The sequence below is a fragment of the Lissotriton vulgaris genome, chromosome 2_1 (genome assembly GCF_964263255.1).
Source record: "Lissotriton vulgaris chromosome 2_1, aLisVul1.2, whole genome shotgun sequence".
Classification (NCBI taxonomy): domain Eukaryota; kingdom Metazoa; phylum Chordata; class Amphibia; order Caudata; family Salamandridae; genus Lissotriton; species Lissotriton vulgaris.
In genome coordinates, this window is record NC_141687.1 from 942,156,200 (window position 1) to 942,175,479 (window position 19,280).

Below are 19,280 nucleotides of genomic sequence, written 5' to 3' on the forward strand. Positions count from 1 at the left end.
TAGTATATCTACACCCTCTAGTGCATGCTTACAATGACCACATTGTACTAGTTCATATTTTGCACTGTAAATGGTTGTAAGTCAATATTTTTGTGTTTGATATTTTGACATATAACTTTGACTGACTCTAGCCAGGCGTCATCCGCAACTGAGAAATGTATGTACCAGGGAAATACCCAGTGCCTAATTTGAGCCAGTGGGTTCCGGTGCTCGACACTGGCACATACTTGCCGGCACCGGCACTTAATTGCCGGAACCTGCACTTATGACACCTTTCACATGTTTGTGTAATTTAAAGATGAGCAGAAAAAACAGGTTTATGTTCAGTCAATATACATTCAAAACTACAAATACCTACCACCCGAGCCATTCTTAAAGCTTTGGCGGCCTCGAACAGTCTGAACTGTCACACTTGCAGCAGTGTGATAAATAGAAGTTGTGCAAGTATGGTGGCAATATATGGTGCAAACTGTGGTGGCTTCCTGATGAGGGCCACACCACATATTGTTTTTTTTTTGTTTTTTCACCCATTATCACCCTGAAAGCAAGTCTGTCTACGGAGGAGCTGGTATCTGTGGAGCTCCTGTTTGAACTGGTGCCTGTTTTTTAAACACCCACTGTTGGAAGCAATAGCCACTGGTTGGAAGTCTTGGCAAAGAGGCATAAGTTAGAAAGAATAAGGAGTGTAAATCCCATCCTCTTTACCACATGAAATCCCTCTTTTGGGTGGCAGACCACGCGGGGAAGTTGCCTTTCCAGTCAAACCCAGCAACTTTATTGTATAATGCCTGTCGTAGAAATTTAAATACACACCTAAACGTTATTCATTTAGCATAGTTTGCTATGAGAAGACTCGCATGATCACTCCCTCTCCACCCTCCCCCCCCCCCCCCATCAGCCGTGCATGAACAAACAATGGACAAATTATGAACAAACAACAATGTTTGAAAAAGTCAGAAGTACCGCATATAAGCAATGACAAAAAAGTGATCTTGCATTAAAACATATTTGCTACAAAAATATACTGAAAAAACAATCTCCAGCCTTACATGCAGTCACAAAACGCAGTTTGCACTGAATTGAATTCGTTCTCTCACAAAGTTGACTCCCGTTTCTTTGGTTGTTTGTCTGTTCAGTGGTACAGGGAGGCTTTGTAGAAACATTAGGCGGCAGACATCCCCTCATACCCTGTGACTCCCATTATGCCAAGCCATTCATTTAGAAAGTAAACCTGCTGACTGTGCACGAGCTTGTCACGCGCCAGCATCGAGATACCAAACTCTTTCAAAGAGCGTCTGCCTGGGCTGACCTTTGGCTTTTTAGAATACCTTCAGGCTATGGGCTTTCAGCACACATAATCCTTTCTTTCGCAAGCCAAACATACTACTATTTTTCGGTTCAGCTCTCTTCAAAATACATACAAAGTAATCACGTTATTATGAGTCGAGCAATAATATGGAACCTACATAGGTGAAATAAAGTAAACCCATTCCATTCTTGTTCTGTAATGGTGCATGCAACAGCACGACTGAACTGGAGGTAGGACTTTTTTTGTTATAAACGTTTAAAGTCGATTCTCTTCAGTGAAGAGGTAAGACATCATTGTCAGCTGTCACTGCTCACATGGACATGTTAAACAGTAGTGTGGGCGCGGTGTGCAGCGGATGAGCCAACACCGCCGTCGTGGCCATATTAAGGTCAGGCAAAGCCATTAGCTATATCAGTCTCTGGTGGGAGGCTGGGAAAACAAGGAAACGAAGCTAGGTGGGTTGGTGCTAGGGTACAAATGTGAGGAACTGGGCTAAGCTTGAACCTGATATGGCGTGGATAAGTTAAAGTCCCCATTCCCTTCACAACGAATAAAATGACATTCATTATTACTGGCAATCTGTTACTTTTAAAATGACATTCATTATTACTGTCAATCTGTTATTTTTAAAATGACATTCATTATTACTGGCAATCTGTTATTTTTAAAATTACATTCATTATTACTGGCAATCTTACTTTTAAAATTACACTCATTATTACTGGCAATCTAGTACTTTTATTGAGCAAAGGATCTCTTTGGAGAAATCTTTTTAAAAAATGCTGTTGAAAAAAAGATTATATTTTGCAATTGAGGAAGTGCCTGGCTCTTCAGGAGGCAGCTGTTCTTTTGGCTGAAAGAGCTCCTGCACTCATGGACATCCGCAAAACTTTTAATGTCATCCACCCGCCTACCCTTTCTGACAATGTGAAAGGACAGGGGTAAAGCCATTAAAGGACAAGTGAAAAATCATGGTGGGGGGAATACCGCCTAAATGCAGCAGTCTCACTGGACTTCATAACGCAGAGTAGAAATAAATACCACACCACAATGTTTCAAAAATGTTACTATATTTTTTCTTTTAAAAGCACCAGATCAACCCCTTTGCCAAAGAAGCTGCCAGAGGTACATTTTAAAATACAGCGCTTACATCAGCAATCCGTTTAACACTCAACAACATACATGACAACCTAAAATAAAACATCATTACAAAGTGCAGAAAATGTCCATATCTGTTTGAACCAAGGCACGCTCGGCAAGTAAGAGTCCTATCAGAAATTGCACTTCCTTCCATGGGGTGAGGATACCGGTTGCACCCTGACGAGAGTCCTTGATATGACACTGACTTCATAATGCACCAAGATATGGCATTCTAACAAACCTGTGAATAATAGAGAGATGATGCAGTGGCATACTTGCTTAAACAGAAGCTATGTGGATTTTAGTAGAAAGAAAACAGAAAAACTAAATTTATGTGCAAAAATAAATGCGCCTAAAAGATTGCTCAACCCTCACCTTTTTAGTGCAGGCCCAGTTTTTGTAGGATATACTGCTGTAGTTTGTAAGTATTCTTATTTTCTGACAGCTGTAATAACACAGGCACCAAGTGTCTTGGCCATGATCACTCAGTGTGGTGAAGATTGGAAGCCAGGACTAGAGCCACGGTCCCCAGGTTCCACACCTGAGAATTGTGCCGTCTGTCCTTTTAGCTCTTATTTTGATCATTTCCTCTCCTACCCACTTCCTACTTGTGTATGTTTACCTGTCTGCAGCGACTTGAAGTTGCCTTTTTAGTTTTTTAGATATGTGGTATTATTTTTTTATCATTCAATAATATTTAGGATTATGTGGAAAGTATTTGCTGTGAGTGTATAGGGTGATAGTGGCAGAACTGAGTTAAAAGCAAGTATTCCGTTGGCATGCAGAACCCACGTCAGAAATATGAATTTCTGAAGGCTCGTTCACTTCTGCATTTGAGTTTTCTGCATGAACCCAATAACATCTTCACTCCGTCCCATGAAAACAGATGCATATATTAAAAGCTCTGTTTTCGCTGCCTGGTCAAAGAAAATCAGCAAGTTTCTTGGAGCTAAGTTTTTCAAATTTTTTGATTTTCACCTTTTGCTGAGTTAGCAAAATATCCTTTTTGGCTTCACCTTTATGAACTCTTCTTTGCACTGTTTGGTACTAAAATAACAAAATAGTTTGTTTTTTAATCAGTCCCAGCCAGGCTGGAAAAATTATGCATGGGAACCTTTTGCCGATTCTATCTCTGCATTGTGGTGCTGTGTGGACAAAAACACTATATGTATTCTGCAAAATATATCTTAGACAGAACCATTTTGTTAGGGATATGGATATTTGCTTGACACTAACAAAACAAGGTACAAATTGTTGCAGGAATAAAAAAAAAATTAACGACAATGTGGCAATGTGAACATCTTTGCAATCAATGCAAAGTGTGCAAAAAACACTTGGCAACTTGGCACTTGGGAGAAGACCTGTCTCACTATGTAAATGCCCTGCACAAATCTTGTCAGCGGGTTGTGATTCATCCACATCGACACATTTAGAAAACTAAGCCAAACTTGAATAATACTCTTCTAAATAAGACTAGGAAAGCATTTTATAAAATATAAACAGGAAACACGAGTTGCTGGTTAACTGTTTGACATGGTCACAAGATTGCTCCATAATTGTAAAGTGGTCAGCAGGGGAGGACCCGATTTCCTGGCAGTGTGGTGCCTGTGACCAGCCTGTGTGGGTGATAGAGCAAGTCCCACGTCAGCTGACATATGAATGCACATGCCCCAGGCTGAAGGCCTTGTAAGAGCACTTGGCTTTTAAAAATCTCCACTTCTGACTCCAGACCAGCAGTGTCTTTCGGTATCCACATTCTACAGTGTTTGCACAATTTGGATTGTTCCATTTCTGCCTAATGCATAATCCCCTTTGTTTGGCCTTTGTCACACCTCTCCATAATGCCGCCTCTTTTGCATGCTTCTCTAGAGTTGGTCTGGGCTGCACTCTACCCACAACTATAAGTAATAAAATCCTTACTGTATGGACAATATTCCCCCGGAAGATTAGGCTACCAGAGCCTTTCCATGAACATTTTTCCAAAGTGCAAAATCAACTTTCTACCCACTCCGACTCATTGAAATAAATGAAGCTCCATTTTCAACCATAGACATCATTTCTCTGTACCCAACATGGAAGGTCTTTTTTCCTGGTGCACATTTTCCTTTAGTCTGGCTCTTCATAAAGTACAGTACCATAGTCTTGAGTGTATATGTGTGTGTTTAGACTTTGTGGGGATCTGAGCTAAAAAAACAACCCCACAGGCTGGATTTCTACAATTGCTTATGAAAAATACAAGACCGGGGACCACATTACAAATTGAGGGTCACCAGAAAGGCACTAGGGTTCATTTTCTAGAAGAAACGCATTCTGGAATGTATTATTGCACAACCTGGAGCAAGCCCAATGACATTTTCCAAGCTTAAGTCTTCCTTGTGAGAGAAAGTCAAACGTGTCAATGTTGTTTTCCAAAATGGCAAACTTGCCTTTCCTTGCCAATGGTGGTCACCCTGGGCAGTCAGATACAGCCTGGCATACTTTCCAATCTGCCTGCTTAGTTCAGGAGTCTGGTTTTCAATAAATGACTACAGTTGTATACAACAAACGCTTCCGATGAAGCAAAGTTTGTGATCTGCTGTTGGGTGAAGATGTCGATGCAGATGAACAAATCAACAATTGGGCAACACTTAGAGACACCCTTTCTTTGTCTTAATTGCTTGCTGTCTGCAAGAGAAAGACAGTGAGTGTTAGGGTTTCATGTCTGCACCCGTGGTTACTGTTCATCAGCAAAATTGCACAAATACCCTTCCCTCTCTGAGCCGCATAAAATCTGCCTGCAGGAAACCATTCGCAGTGGAGGTAACTGCATCCTGACTTAGCAGCTTTTCTTGATCACAGATCAGGGACTCCAAAGGCACCATTGGATGAATGAAAGAGGTACTTCCTGTAGCCAGTGGTTCAATAATAATGGACACGGCCAATGGTGCCGGTGCCTGTGCCCAAAATGTCTGGCTGACCGTTCCTCCATATCTCCCGGATAATGCGTTCCCGCTCCTCCAGTCTCTGGGCACGTTCCAATTCTTCAGCAGATGTGAACACATTGACTGTTAAAGTCCCATCATTGGAGGGACTGTGGTTCACCAGGGGGATATCCGCCGTGAGATTCAGTGGTTCAGCCTCATCGTTGTTGTCACTTTCTTCTTCCTCCTCATGTGGTTGCATGCCAGCACACTCTTCCTCCTTGCTGTAGTCCTTCAAGCTCTTCCGAGGCTTGGCCGGGAGCGTGTGAGTGCGAGGCTGGCAAGAAATGCGGATGACCAGCAAGCAGAGGGTTAACACCAGCCCAAAGCAGACACCAAGGACAAAATAGAGACCAAAACTTTCAGGGTTGTCTAAAAGAGAAAAAAGAGAAGAAGATGTTTCAAGATTTTGTAAACCCTTTTTGAAACATGGAACAGCCCAATCTTAGTCTGCAGGAGAAAAGAAGTCATTCTAATCACTACAGCCATACGTGTTAGTAACTGTTATCAAAATACCAGAATTGCTGCAATACATCATATGTGAAAACCCCACCATTCTCCCACCAGAGTGAGCACATTCTGTGTATAAAAAAAACGAAATGGCCCAGACTACAGTGTTTTTCAGATGTTTACATGTGTAAGTTGAGCTACTCTTTCGTCATTTATTAGCTGGCATTTACAGTTACAAAACTATAAAACCTGTTTCTTGTAGTTTGCCCTAAATGTTTCCGTTAATTGCATATTACACCCATCTAAGCTGTTGGGCTCCAAAGTTTACATAAATTCATGTTCGTTGCTACAGAATTTCTTTCCCAACACCCACCATCATAAACTAAATTCAGATTCATGTAAATTCAAATATGTCAAATTTCAACTGATTATAGCATTCTTTGACCCTGCATCAGCCAAAATGAATAATGAAAATAAGTATCATGTGCAAGAATGTGTTTGTTATTTAATGTTTCTTGCCAGTGGCACCAAAAATGTAATGTAAATTAAAATTAATTATCTTGTAATAAGTTGGAGCTTTTAATAATGGCATACCTGCTGTTAGTTTAGGGTAATTCTGAGTACATTTTATGCATGTTATTTTACATAAAGTATCTTATTATTTACAGTCTAACATTTCCTAACATTTTAGTGGAAATTTTCAAGTGTTACCTGATGGGGCAGGTAATGGCTTTAGAGTTTGGAAGATGTCAAATTTGCATATGTCCCATACATTCTATTTAGAGTGAATAGCCATATGTACACCTTAAATAGCACAAATTAGACATTTGCCGAATTCTGATGTATTCCCTGTGTTATAGGATTATATTTAGTCTCCATTTTAGTTTTCCTTTTAAACTTAGCCTCTTTTTAAGATGGTGGTTTTTAGCATGCTTTTGACTAACTAGAGAAAATGCTACACACCCATTTATTTTTAGTAGGCATTACCCATTTTTTTTTAGTAGACGTTGTTCTATGTAGTCTACACTGTTAGTTCCGGGGACACATAATGGAACATGAATTCCTTTCTCTATTAAGGGCTTTTAGGAAACAACTCTTTCCCTTGGGACTAAGTAAAGTTGTTATTCTGGGTCTCTGGCAGAATATGATAAGACTGGTGTCTTATTATATAAACAGTGCCCACGTTGTAGTCAGTGGGAGGCACTACGCACTGGAGTTATCATGAATGCAGCAGACAGCTGTGGATGAGACAAAGCCCCGCAGACCCCGACATTCATCCTAACATTCATCCTTAGAAGGAAAATAGCTGAGCAAGCAGAGGTGTGTGCAGTCTTGCACACCCAGACTGTGTGCATTTGGCAATGCCCTGAGGCTGGCTTCCTGAAACATTACACCAAGGTATGGGGTTAGATCATTCCAACCAGGTCTGGCAGAAGGATACTTTCATCAAGCTCTTATTTGAGTAGGAGTATTATCGATAGATAGGAGCAACATTAGGAACAATTACCATGATTGAACTGTTTTGTGTTTTTCACCATTCTAAAAATGCTTTTAACAATGAAGTGTTTCATCTGTCTGATAATCGCAGTTCATGTTTACTTACAAGCATTAGACCTTTTTAATAAACATCTGAAATTGTATTATTGCTTCTTTTCTTTGTAAAACTTTGGGCATGCAAAAGTGGCAAATAAAAGGGTTATATCTGTTTCCACAAATTCCATGTTAATAAGAGCTGTCATGTTTGCAGTTATTGACAGCATCTACAACTCTGGAGGTTTAGGAGTTTAACTGCGGTACTGTGAGCTAGCTGAAACCAACATTGAACAGTTATATGGTTCAGATATGGTATATCTAGTATTTTTAAAATATGGCAATCTAACGTTCGCTACTGTTTTAAACAAAATATCTGTTTATATTCTAAATTAAAATAATTCCTCTTGATATATAGTCAAAGATAGTCAGCTGTTTTTTGTGAAATATATCTATTTAACAGCATCAAAATATCTTACTGTGAAATGTTTCAAAGATCTTTACAGTTTTATTTGCAGTCTTGCTATGAAAAGTTTGTAAATATTTTGAAGTGAAATATCTTCAGCCGTTTTAATGTGAAATGTCTCCAGCTAAAGTAAAATGTTGTACGTCACTACACAGTAAAATACGCATTCGAAGATCCATGCTACTACACTGTGACAGGTATCCAGCTAGCATGGAGCGAAATAGCTTATATTCTGTAGTAAAATGTAAAATGTCTCCTAATATTAATAATGAAAAATTAACTGTTGACTTACAGTGATTTTTATAAATATATTTATATCATGACAAAGCTCTTGATATATTACATTACAATTTGGACATTTATCATTTTATTCAAATATATATGTGAGGAAATGTTGCCTAAAACGTTATGGCATAATATCTGTGATCCTATTCCTCGATTGGCGGGTGCGGGCACCATCTCAGGAGTATTCAGCTACAGCTTCCATATGTGGCATGGAACTTATTGGATGCACATTGAGTGCTTTAATGTATGTCCTGCACTTCCAGGAATTAGGTAGGGAACACCAAATCCATCTGGAACACGAGTGTCATGCCTGCTCTTACACTTTCAGACATGGATGAAACGGGCCTTACATGATAATCAGAGGGACAAAAGCTCTTTGCCCCACAATTTCATATTCAGGTGAGGACTTCACATGAGCATAATTTTTAAAAGGGTCACTGGTGTGATCTTCCACAAGGGTGCTGATATTAACTGATAAATTGAGAGTCAACAGAATGTCTACCTGTATTTTGGATCAAAAGTGGTCCCATTCCTCACCTTATCTTTAACTTCCACCCCACGCACAACCTCATTGATGTCATGAATGCCCGAAACCGGTCCTTGGATGCTTGTTTCCAGTCCATGGAGGACCTGGCTTGGCAGTTCGGGCTGGACTGTGCCCATGGGGCACAGGGCCAAGACTGATTTGCATATGGCTGGGTTCAAACTGGAATGGCATGGTGAGCAAAAAAACGATGGATTTAGTCCCAGATCTCTGTACAGGGGTGAATGTATGACATTGTTCTCCATCACCTGTTGTTTTTGCATTAATGTACAATGGTCATCAATGGTTTGTACAGCCTTTAGCAGGCCTGATTTTAACTTCCATGTCTATTTCTGAAGTCTTATTAAAATGGAATAACCTGATTGGCCGATGCCTTAACTGCTTGTTTCAACCCGAGTATCATTGTTCATACAATAACACAACCCAGGATGTTCTGTACCCCACTGCCCTGAAACGTACCCCTTATGTGAGCGTAGGCTGCAATGCTGTTGCTGAGCAGCTCCATCTCTTTCTTGTGCGTGTCCATCTTGCCTTGCCCGTTCTTTGCGTGAAGGCGGAACCACTGCACCTGGAAAAAAGGAGAAATGTGGATATTAAAGCAATGTCTTACCTCAGCCCACTGGCTGTACCATGAACTAGGATACAGTGCAAAGTACAAGAAGGTACTGGGGATTTGGTTCTTTACTATTCATCAGTCGGACATTGTAGGTAGGGAAAGGAATAAAGCTGCATCAGAGGGTAAAGTTCTTGATAGGATAGTGCCCATGAAAAGAAGCTTCTCCTTGATTGGCACAGATCTTCAAGAGGCACCAGCCATTCCACAAATCTCCCTGTTCTTTAGCCACTCTAAGCCTCTGTCTTTGTGTTTCTATAACAGCAGGCCTGAAATCACAAGCCAGCCACATCTTCATATGAATCACATATGCGATTGGAGTGACTTCACTTCTAAGGCAAAAGTCTTATATGAGACTGCCCATGTATTTATGCAATCGCCTATGCTTTGTGTGGAATGTAGTCATTTGCCTTTTGTTGAAGGATGTGTGTCCCTCATTTGAGTAAATGGTGCAGGAGAGACATTGCAAGGGACGAGGAGTGCATGCTAGTGTTGGGACGCTTCTTTGGAAGCAGCTGCACGCTTTACAAATTGTATTGTATTGCATTGTAGTGAATGGTATTGTATTGTGTGGACCTTATGACTGGGAGGTGGGGGGGCAGAGCAGTGGGACCAGCATGGGCCAGAGGGCATAATGTACAATAGAGGCCTTGTCGTGGAACTGAGGAGCACCATGGTGCAAGAGGCTCCTGCTCTCTGCTTTTCAACGGTCAGATTCCAGCACCTGCACATTTCCAAAAGATAGGACGTGTGGTGGCATTTCTCATTAAGAGGCTTATTTACAAGAAACTGACACGTCGCTGCGTTAAAGCAACGATGCACTAGTTTCCTTGCGCCTGTGAGAGAAACCCTTGCGCCACCATGGATGCGCAGTATTTACCATAAGGCGCACCACAGTGCAAGGATTGACAGATGCGTCAGAAATTCTGACGTATCTGTCGGTGCAAAACCCAGCCATTGCAGGAGTTGTGTCCTAAGGCTGACGCAACTCCAGCAATGCATGGGGAGGCATATTCTTATTGCACTGCGCCACTCCTTATGCCTGCTCCAAGCAGGTGTAAGAATTTGAAGCAGTGGCGTCCAAGACGTGGCATTGTGAAATCTTCTAGATTTCATGGCATCACTTCTACGAGGCTTTCTGGCGTGGCAACGCCCACCCTGAAAACTTTATACCTGATGCTGGTTTAATGTGCTGCAGGAGTTTACAAGGGAACACATCTGTCTAGATGTGTCACTTTGTAAATAGGGCGCAACCTGGTGCATTGTTGACGCCGTAGTCACAAAAAGTGACACAACGGATGCACAAAAGTGTTGCAACGGGTTTGTAAATAAGCCCTTAAGGATGCAAACTATTCAGTGGGAAGCAAGTACACCGAAACGCTGAGTGAGACTTCTCCATCTTTTCATTTCCTTCACTGGTCCCAGTCATACGGTAGAGAGCTGGACCTGCACAAGAGGGGCCTTTAAATTTGGACAGAGATCAGTTTTATGTAAAAATGGGGGAAAACAATCAGCCCCTCCTTAAATCGCCGTTATGTCCAAGAGCGAAATTTGACATATTATATGCCTTACATATCAAGGGATGTACTGTAAAAGTTCTTTTTCGATGTAGTTTCCCTGCCAGTCTAGGGTATTTTTCCATGACAGTGGCCTATTCAGTTTTTCGTTTCGGAAATCTGGTCACCATAAATTAGTTGAGATTTATACAAAAAACTAAACTGTTTTGCTCACACATTAACACTTAGCAAAGGTTTCTAACACTGTGTGGGGCTTATTTACAATCCACTTGTGACACTTTCGCGCTGCCGTTGTGTCACTTTTTGTGACGCAGCTTAAACAATGCACCAGTTGCACTCTATTTACAAAGTGACGTGTCGAGGCAGATGAGTCACCTTGTAAACCCCTGCGCCACAATACCTGTGTCAGGTATAATGTATGCAGGGCGGGCATTCCTATGCCAGAGAGCCTCGTAGAAGGGACGCAGTCAAATCTACAAGATTTCACTGCACCATTTCTAGGACGTCACTGCGTCAAAACCTTAAGCCTGCTTGGAGCTGGCGTAAGGAGTGATGCAGTGCAATAAGAATAGGCATCCCCCATGCATTGCTGGAGTTGTGTCCGTTTTATGACACAACGCTAGCAATGCGTAGGTTTTGTGCCGACAGATGAGTACGAATTTCTGATGCATCTGTCCATCCTTGCGCCATAGTGTGCTGTATTATAAATACAGCCCATCCATGGTGGCGGAAGGGTTTCTCTTGCAGGCACAAGGAAACTAGTGCATTGCTGCTTTAACGCAGCGATGCGTCAGTTTCTTGTGAATAAGCTCCTGTATTGTTAGGAGTTTCTGTTAAATATCAAAATAATTTTAAAACTGTGTTCTGTGACTCATAGTCCTACGACATATCTCACCATGCGCAATGATGGATGTCATTTAGGGGTCGCCAGGAGTTGTAGCTGCGACCCCTGGCTTGCCCTTTACTACCCCTAGCACTGCCTTTCCGACCCCTGTCCTCAGAGGTGGCAAAATCAGTGCTAGGTAATCTGGGGCTTCACTCTCTTTATTTTCTGTCAATTTTTTACTACACCAATAGTAAACAAACAAAATATATTATTCACTAATAGTGTAATAAAAATGGAGTACAATAAGCTGGAAAATGCCCTTCCATGGCAGCTGAGGTAAGTAAAAAATGATTTTAAATGCATGTTGTGGGTGTTTATGTGTGAGTGTATGTGTGAATGTGTGTGTATGTGTAAGTGCGTGAAAGTGGAGGTCAAATGACGTGTGAAGTCACTTCCGCTACCCCAGGCATTTCGGTGTTACGTTCAAGTGCCGTCATAAATAAAAGCCAGGACTACCTTCAGGGGTCATTCACGACATGAGAGGGTATGTGACATCTGTACGGAAACAGCTGCTAGAATTAATAGTGGATGTTGCAATGCGCTTCAGACAAATGCATGAAATTCCCATTGTTTTTGCTGCCCCCGTGGGGCCCGCATGGAGGCGAAGCAAGACAACTCGGTGTTTGAGAACACATATTGACTGATTTATATTACCTGTCAGTCAGAGGAGGAGTACGTTTGTCAGGATGGCGCCTCAAACACTGTCTCTGTTTGTGAAGCTCGCGCCTTCCAGTTGCAGCGGCCGCGTGAAAGGGAATCTTTTCATTGGAATGCAAGAGGGACTATGGGAAAACAGAAAGTAGGCCGGGAAGGACCCTGCCTTTGTAGGAGGGCACGGCGAGACGTGACGGGCTGCCAGAGCGTCACCAGGCGCCCGAGGGAACCGACCTGAGCCGTCTTTTATTTTATTTTCCAATCCTTTATTTATGCACTTACATAACATTATAAACACAAGACTGAGACAATGACATGCCAATGTCGTCAAGATATTAAAACTGAAATAGCAAATAACCCCTCCTGTTTGTGCCCCCCTTGTACTTGTATCGTATCATTTTCTCTCCAGTCCCCTCCATGATTTCCCTGAGGCATCGACATGTGGGCACCCATTGCGAGCGCCCCATATACTTCCGGTGAGTCCAATGATTACTAGTAAAGCACACATCAGAATGTAAAGAGTTTGGCAGCTAAACTCGCACATCCGCAGTTTACCATGGACACATTCATTTCGGCCGGTCAACCCTGCCGAAATGTATCAAGAGGGAGGGCCTTAATGCCTGATAATTATTGGGCAATCTGCCTATTCATTCACATTATTTCAGGCAAATTCGTAACCAAACGCTATTTAATTGGATCAGAGTTTCCAGTCGTGTGGCGTTTACCACACCTAGCAATTACCAGGTGCAATCAAGTCTGCACCCCCACAATTTCCCCAGGTGCCTCTCAGCAGATGAAACCTGCTGATGACATTTACTGTAGGGGGGGGGCTGAACATGCAGTGACGTATGGATTTTGGTGCAGAAAACTTCCACATCTGCATGCTGTGCCCCATTTCAATGGGCTTAACTTGTAAGACTGGAACCCAGAGGATGAGGAGTTTGTCAGGTACAATTATTATTTATGGCACTCCTCACTGGGGTGCTCCTCATCAAAGTTTAAGAGGAGTGCACACCATTGGCTTCTGGCGAAGCAGGAAGCCACTTCTAGCCCCAGTGTCTTATGCACGAGGCACTCCAGGGCCCGGAACGCAATACTTGCAGAGACTCGCCTCTCACAAGCTGCCTCCTGCCCTTTCCTATTCAGTAACTGCAGATCACGTTGCAGAGTTCAGGTCAAGCGATAAAAAACATGTGGGTAAATTCATCATGGTGCAAGAAATCTGATGATGGAACCGCCTGGACCCCGAGCAGGGCGCACCGACAGCTTCCTGTCTTTCAAGATGAGCCAAAAACATCTGCCTTTAGGGCATTCCTCTCTGGGCCCAACCCTCAGGGGCGTTTTAAGGCATAGGCCAAGTGGGCAATTGCCTAGGGCGCACACCTTCTAAAGGCCCCGAGACCGAATGGGATTTCTCCACCGTTGTCTATTTCCCCCGTTATACCTCTCCCTCGGTTGGTCTACCTCAGCCTCTTTATCTCTTCGCCAAGTGCCATCGGTAGGATTCTTAGGGCTCCAGCCAAGACGCATTTGAGTTGGTTTTGAATGACACCGTTTTTGCAGCTTTAACTATAAATCCTAATTCCTTATTGCAGTCTTGAAATAGCGTAAAAGGGGTAATACAATCCAAAGTTGTTCCGAACGATATATTGCCCGGGATCCCAGAGAAACCCTTAAGATGACACTTCCAACCCTTCCCCGGGTCAGGAGGGATCAGGCACCACCCCACCCAGCGAGGGTCACTTCTATCCACCCTGACCTTCAGTGGATTTCCCCTTAAGTGCCCCTCTGGGGGAATGAGGCACACACACCGAAGGGGGAAAGCTCAGCTTACTCCCGCCAATGTGTACCCTAGGATGCCCAGGGCCATCAAAGGCATTCCTGCCACGTGCCGCTCCTATACAAAACAATCACAAAAAAATTAACAAATGTATGACAAAAAATGGTTGCAGCGTGCACCATGGACTTAGAAATACCAGCATCTGTGCACGTGCTTGGTTGCACTCCGCAGAGCAGCAGGTGAAGAGGAGGCGCGGGGTCACAGAGAAGCCCCTCCTTCCGAATCCAGCACTGCTGATGTGAAGAAGCTGCCCAGGCCGTGGCCAGGCAGCCTAAGTAGCACGCAGGGCACTTGTCTTGACCTCATACCCAAATGTTTGCCACCACCAGGAAAATGGCTCGATCTGCGGTGCTGCGCAAGTCACAAGTTTGAATCCTGTAAAGGCAAGTGCAGCCATCCATCGTTGTAGGGTCATTAAAAAATAATAAAATAAAAAAACTGGTTACAATGGTGTAAAGTATGCAAATTTCCCACACGATGCTCTGACACTGGTAGTGGGTGAACAGGTCCACGTTTATTTAGTTATAACATCAAGGTAACAAGCTAAGGGCGCCGAGCGTCTAACATCCGACTGCTCCGGTCGCCAGCTCCCGTTTTTTCCCCTTCGCGCCGTTTCTCACTCTCTCCTGCGCATGCGCGCCAATGACGCTCTAGCCTACGGCGCACGCGTCATGCCGTATGCGCCGATAGGCTAGAGCGCACACCACATATCTCCCCCCTTTACACACTACTGAACATAACTTTTCCTCCCCAGGGTGAATGTCCTCCAACAGTGTCCATTGTCTAAGTGGGGCGCCCGGGGGGGCTGGCACCATTCTAGTGTCCATTCATCACAAAGTCATTATAACGGGAGGGCACTACAACTGCCCTTCCGCTGCGGGTGTGTCTTACCGGCATGTTCTCTCTCACCGCTGTCTCTCCTTGGGACACCTCAGTTTCACTCCCGCCTGTTCTTGGCTCCGCACTCACTTGTCTTGCTTCTCCGTCATTAGGCCTGGCTCTCAATACTGCTTCTTCATGGTCCTCCCTTACGTCTTCCTCTCGGTCGTCTGCGCCGCACTCCGGGAGCGGGAAAGCCTCCTGGTGATCCAAGCTTCTCTCGATTTCCTCAGTCTTGGGCCAGACTAGGATTTTGTTGACCCTGGCCATTCGATCCTGCGACCAGACTCTGCCATCACTGAGGAGGGCCGCCCTGCCCCGCACCTCCTTGACTTGTAGCGGCGGGCTGAATTTGCTTTCTCCCTTCCTCTGTAACGTAGGGAGTTTGATCCTCACCCACTCCCCTTCTTCTAGCTCTGTGTCTTTAGTGCCACGTCGTTTGTTATAGTTTGCTGCATACATCTTCTGGGCCTTTTCCAGATTGTGTTGCACCACGGCCGGGGACCATTTGCTGGTGATGGTCTTCTCCCTCCATGCCACGTTGTCCCGTGTGAAGGGATGCCGTCCTCTTAACACTTGGAACGGACTGTATCCCACTACTGAGGGCGTTATCCTGTAGGCCCATATCATGTTCATCATTTCTACTTCCCAGTCCTTTCCTTGCGATATAGCTGCCTGAATGGAGCCCATGAGCACTCTATTGAACCTTTCGACCTGGCCATTGCACGCTGGATGGTATACGGCCGTGTGTCTCACTTCGATTCCGTTCCTCTTCATGTATTTCTCCCACTTATCTGACACGAATTGCGGTCCGTTGTCACTGAGGATGGTTTTGGGTATTCCTTCCCTGAGGAAGAGCCCTGTCAGAAACTTCAAGATCGTGTCTGTGTCCATCGACTCTTGTATGTCAGCTTCTGGCCACTTGGAATACTTGTCTATCACCACACATATGTACTTATTGACGCCTCTGTTGTCCAGGATGGGCCCAAGGATATCTATGGCCACTTCTTCCCATGGGCCATGTGGGGTGTCGAATTTCCCTAATGCAGGTCGGAGTGGGCGTAGCACTTTGTCCGCACCTTGGCATTGTTCACATTCCCGCACCTGTCTTTCGATGTGGGCATCCATTCCTGGCCACCAATACATTTGCTTGACCAAAGCCTTAGTTTTCACAATGCCCAGATGCCCCTCGTGAAGCACCTTCAGGAGTCGGGGTATCAGCGTCACTGGGGGCACAACTCTCTCTCCTCTGTACAAGAAGATTCCCGAGTCACTCAGGGACAACTCTTCTCTCATCTCGTAGAAGCGGCGGACCCCCTCTGTTAGCTTCTTCTTATCCGGCCACCCCGACGTGAGATGTTTCTTAATCTCCATCTTCTCCTCGTCGAGTTCATATGCTGCTCGCCATTCCTGCACACTGATGGACGACTCATGATCCTCCATGCTGGCGACCATCTCCTCTGTGTCCAAAGACTCCTCCGGTGCTTCCTCCATGGCCGCTGCCCGGCTGAGGTAATCAGCCACCCTGTTCTGCGTACCTGGGAGATATTCCACATCGTATGTGAAATCCAGCAATTTCAGGGTCATTTTTGCGATTCTCGGAGTGGCTGTGTCATGACCCGATGACGTCAATACTTTGATGAGTGGCTTGTGGTCTGTCTGGAGCCTGAATCTCGTGCCCCATATGAACTGGCGAAATTTGCTCAACGCCCACGTGACCGCCAGCATCTCCTTTTCGATCACGCTGTACCTCTGCTCCGTCGGGGACAGCGCCCGGGATGCAAAACTGATGGTTTCTCTTGTTCCGTCTTCCCTCTCCTGCGCCAAGACAGCCCCCAAGCCCTTGTCACTGGCGTCCGTTGTAACTATGGACTTTTCTGTGGGGGCGAATCCCTGCAGGGGAATGGCATGGCTGATACAGTCTTTAATGGCTTCGAATTCGGCCTGGGCTTCCTTATCCCATTCGAATTTTGTATTGTGCCTGGTCAGTTGCCTCATCCTGTGTGTTCTTGTGGCAAAATGTCTAACAAACCTGCTGTAATACTCGGCCATTCCTAGGAATGACCGCACTTCCTCTTTGGTGGATGGGGCCTTGGCATCCTTTATCGCCTTCACGTTCTGCTCCTTCGGCGAGATTCCTCGTGTTCCTATCTCGTGCCCTAGGTAGGTCACCGTGCGTGATCCGATTCTGCACTTGCTCCACTCCGCCGTCATTCCTTTGCCTTGCAGCACCTTCAGAACTTTATGTAGTTTCTCGTCGTGGTCACTTTTGTTGGAGCCCATCACTAAGATGTCATCCTGGAAGTATTGCACCCCCGCGATGTCCTTAAACAACCTGTGCATCAACTTCTGGAAAACGGCCGCAGCGGATGCCAGGCCGAAGGGCATTCTTTTGAATTGGTAGCATCCAAAGGGCGTTATGAACGCTGTGTACTTCCTGCTCGACGGGTGGAGTTCTATCTGGTAGTATGCAGACGTGAGGTCTATGGTGGAAAAGTGGGTAATGCCTTTTGTCCTGGCTAGCATCTCTTCAATTCTGGGGAGCGGGAACCTCTCCACTATGAGGTTTTTGTTGAGCTCCCTCAGGTCCACACAGAGCCGGACCTTCCCATTAGGCTTTTTACCTACCACCAAGGGCGATAGCCATTCTGCACTGTCGACTGGCTCGATGATCTCCAGCTCTTCTAGCTTCTGTAGTTCCTGGCGCACTGCCTCACTTGTGGAGATCGGTATGTTCCGTACTTTGTGTACTACCGGAACTGCTCCCTCCTTCAGGATCATCTTGTGCACGAATTTGTCCAGTTTTCCAACCGTACCCTCAAATACCTTAGGGTATGCTGCTTTCCAATCCTCCTCCCTCGAGAGGGGCCATTCGTCCGTCAGCAGGATCTGTTCTTTCCCTCCGGGGTTGAGAACGATGCCTAGGGCACCTGCGTCTCTCCATCCTAGCACGGATGGGCCCTTTTCCGCTACGTACAGGGTGCATGTGGCTGACCGTCCTCTAAATTCAAACACCAAGTCCTTGCATCCTACCAATGGAATGGAATTTTCCGTGTACGAGATGGGTCTGATGTCCGGCGGCTCCAGGTCGGGACCTAGCACTGGCGCGAAGTCCTCTTCCCATATCGATCTTTGTATTATGGTCCATGGGGATCCCGAATCCACAGCCACATATACCTTGATGCCTCCTATGTGCATGTGGGTGCGGGGTTTGTCCCTGCGCTTCCCGGATACGTCCAGCACTTGATCCTCAATGCATAACACTAGGTCATCCTCTTCCTGCTCATCCTCTTCACTGACGTTGGCCGTGGCCGAGTCGATGCACTTGACCGTGGATTTCGATCCTTTCCTTCGACAGACCTTCTCAAAGTGCCCAGTCAACCCGCAGAATGAGCACCTGGCGCGAAACGCAGGGCAGCGCCTATCCTGGGCAGCGTGCGCTGCACTGCCGCATCTGTAGCACGCAAATTTCGCTCCCGGGCTGGGGCGAGGCATCTGCTTCACCTGTCCTCTTGTGTCCTTCTTCGAGTCTCCGTGCGTGCTTTTGGGTTTACTGGATTGCGGCGCTTCATCTATCTTGTTGATCATCTGTCTGGGCCCGCTTTCTCTTTTCGCCGCGTCCGCGCCTCTCTTCGACATTTCCGCCTTTTTGACCATCGCCACTACTTCTTTCAATGTGGTTTCATTCATTGCCCATAGCTTGTCTTGGACTGCTCTGCTGGTGGTGTGCATCACTATTTGGTCTTTTATGTATTCATCCTGTAGATTTCCATATCTACACGTGATGGCCAACCTGCGGAGGGCTGCTACATAGTCGTCGATGGATTCTCCCGCCTCTTGTTTCCTCTGTTGGAAGTTATAGCGGTCTATTGAGACGCAGACTGCTGGGCGGTAATGGCTGTCCAGGTCGTCCAATGCGTTCACAAAGACGTCCGTCTCCTCCGCGCCCCTCTCTTTGGGCACTAGGTTCTTGAACACTCTGACCCCCTCTGGGCCTAAGTTGTGGAGCAGAAGCCTCTTCTTCCTTTCCGGCTTGTATTCCCCTTCACTCTCGTCTTCTAGGGCTTCGATGTAATTTAGAAAATATTCCTTCCAGTCTTCCCATTTTAGTTGGGGTTCCCCTGGCCTGGTAAGGAATGGGACTGGTGCCATTAGGGCCGATGCCTGATTTGCCATTCTGGCTACACCTTCTTCCTGGGTCCTATTG

General features: G+C 45.2%; 1 protein-coding gene across 3 annotated transcripts in view; it reads right to left on the bottom strand.

Annotated features, from left to right (window-relative positions):
* Positions 1 to 2,362: 2,362 nt before the first annotated feature.
* EVA1B (eva-1 homolog B) overlaps positions 2,363 to 19,280 on the bottom strand; it is a 148,874-nt gene continuing 131,956 nt past the window's right edge. For all 3 annotated transcript variants that reach the window (XM_086956465.1, XM_086956467.1, XM_086956466.1), the window contains exons 2-3: positions 9,144 to 9,252; positions 2,363 to 5,781 (exon numbers count right to left, since the gene is read on the bottom strand). In XM_086956465.1, coding sequence (XP_086812591.1) covers positions 5,348 to 5,781; positions 9,144 to 9,210 — 501 coding nt within the window. In that variant the 5' untranslated portion in view covers positions 9,211 to 9,252 and the 3' untranslated portion in view covers positions 2,363 to 5,347. The remainder of the gene's footprint in view (positions 5,782 to 9,143; positions 9,253 to 19,280) is intronic.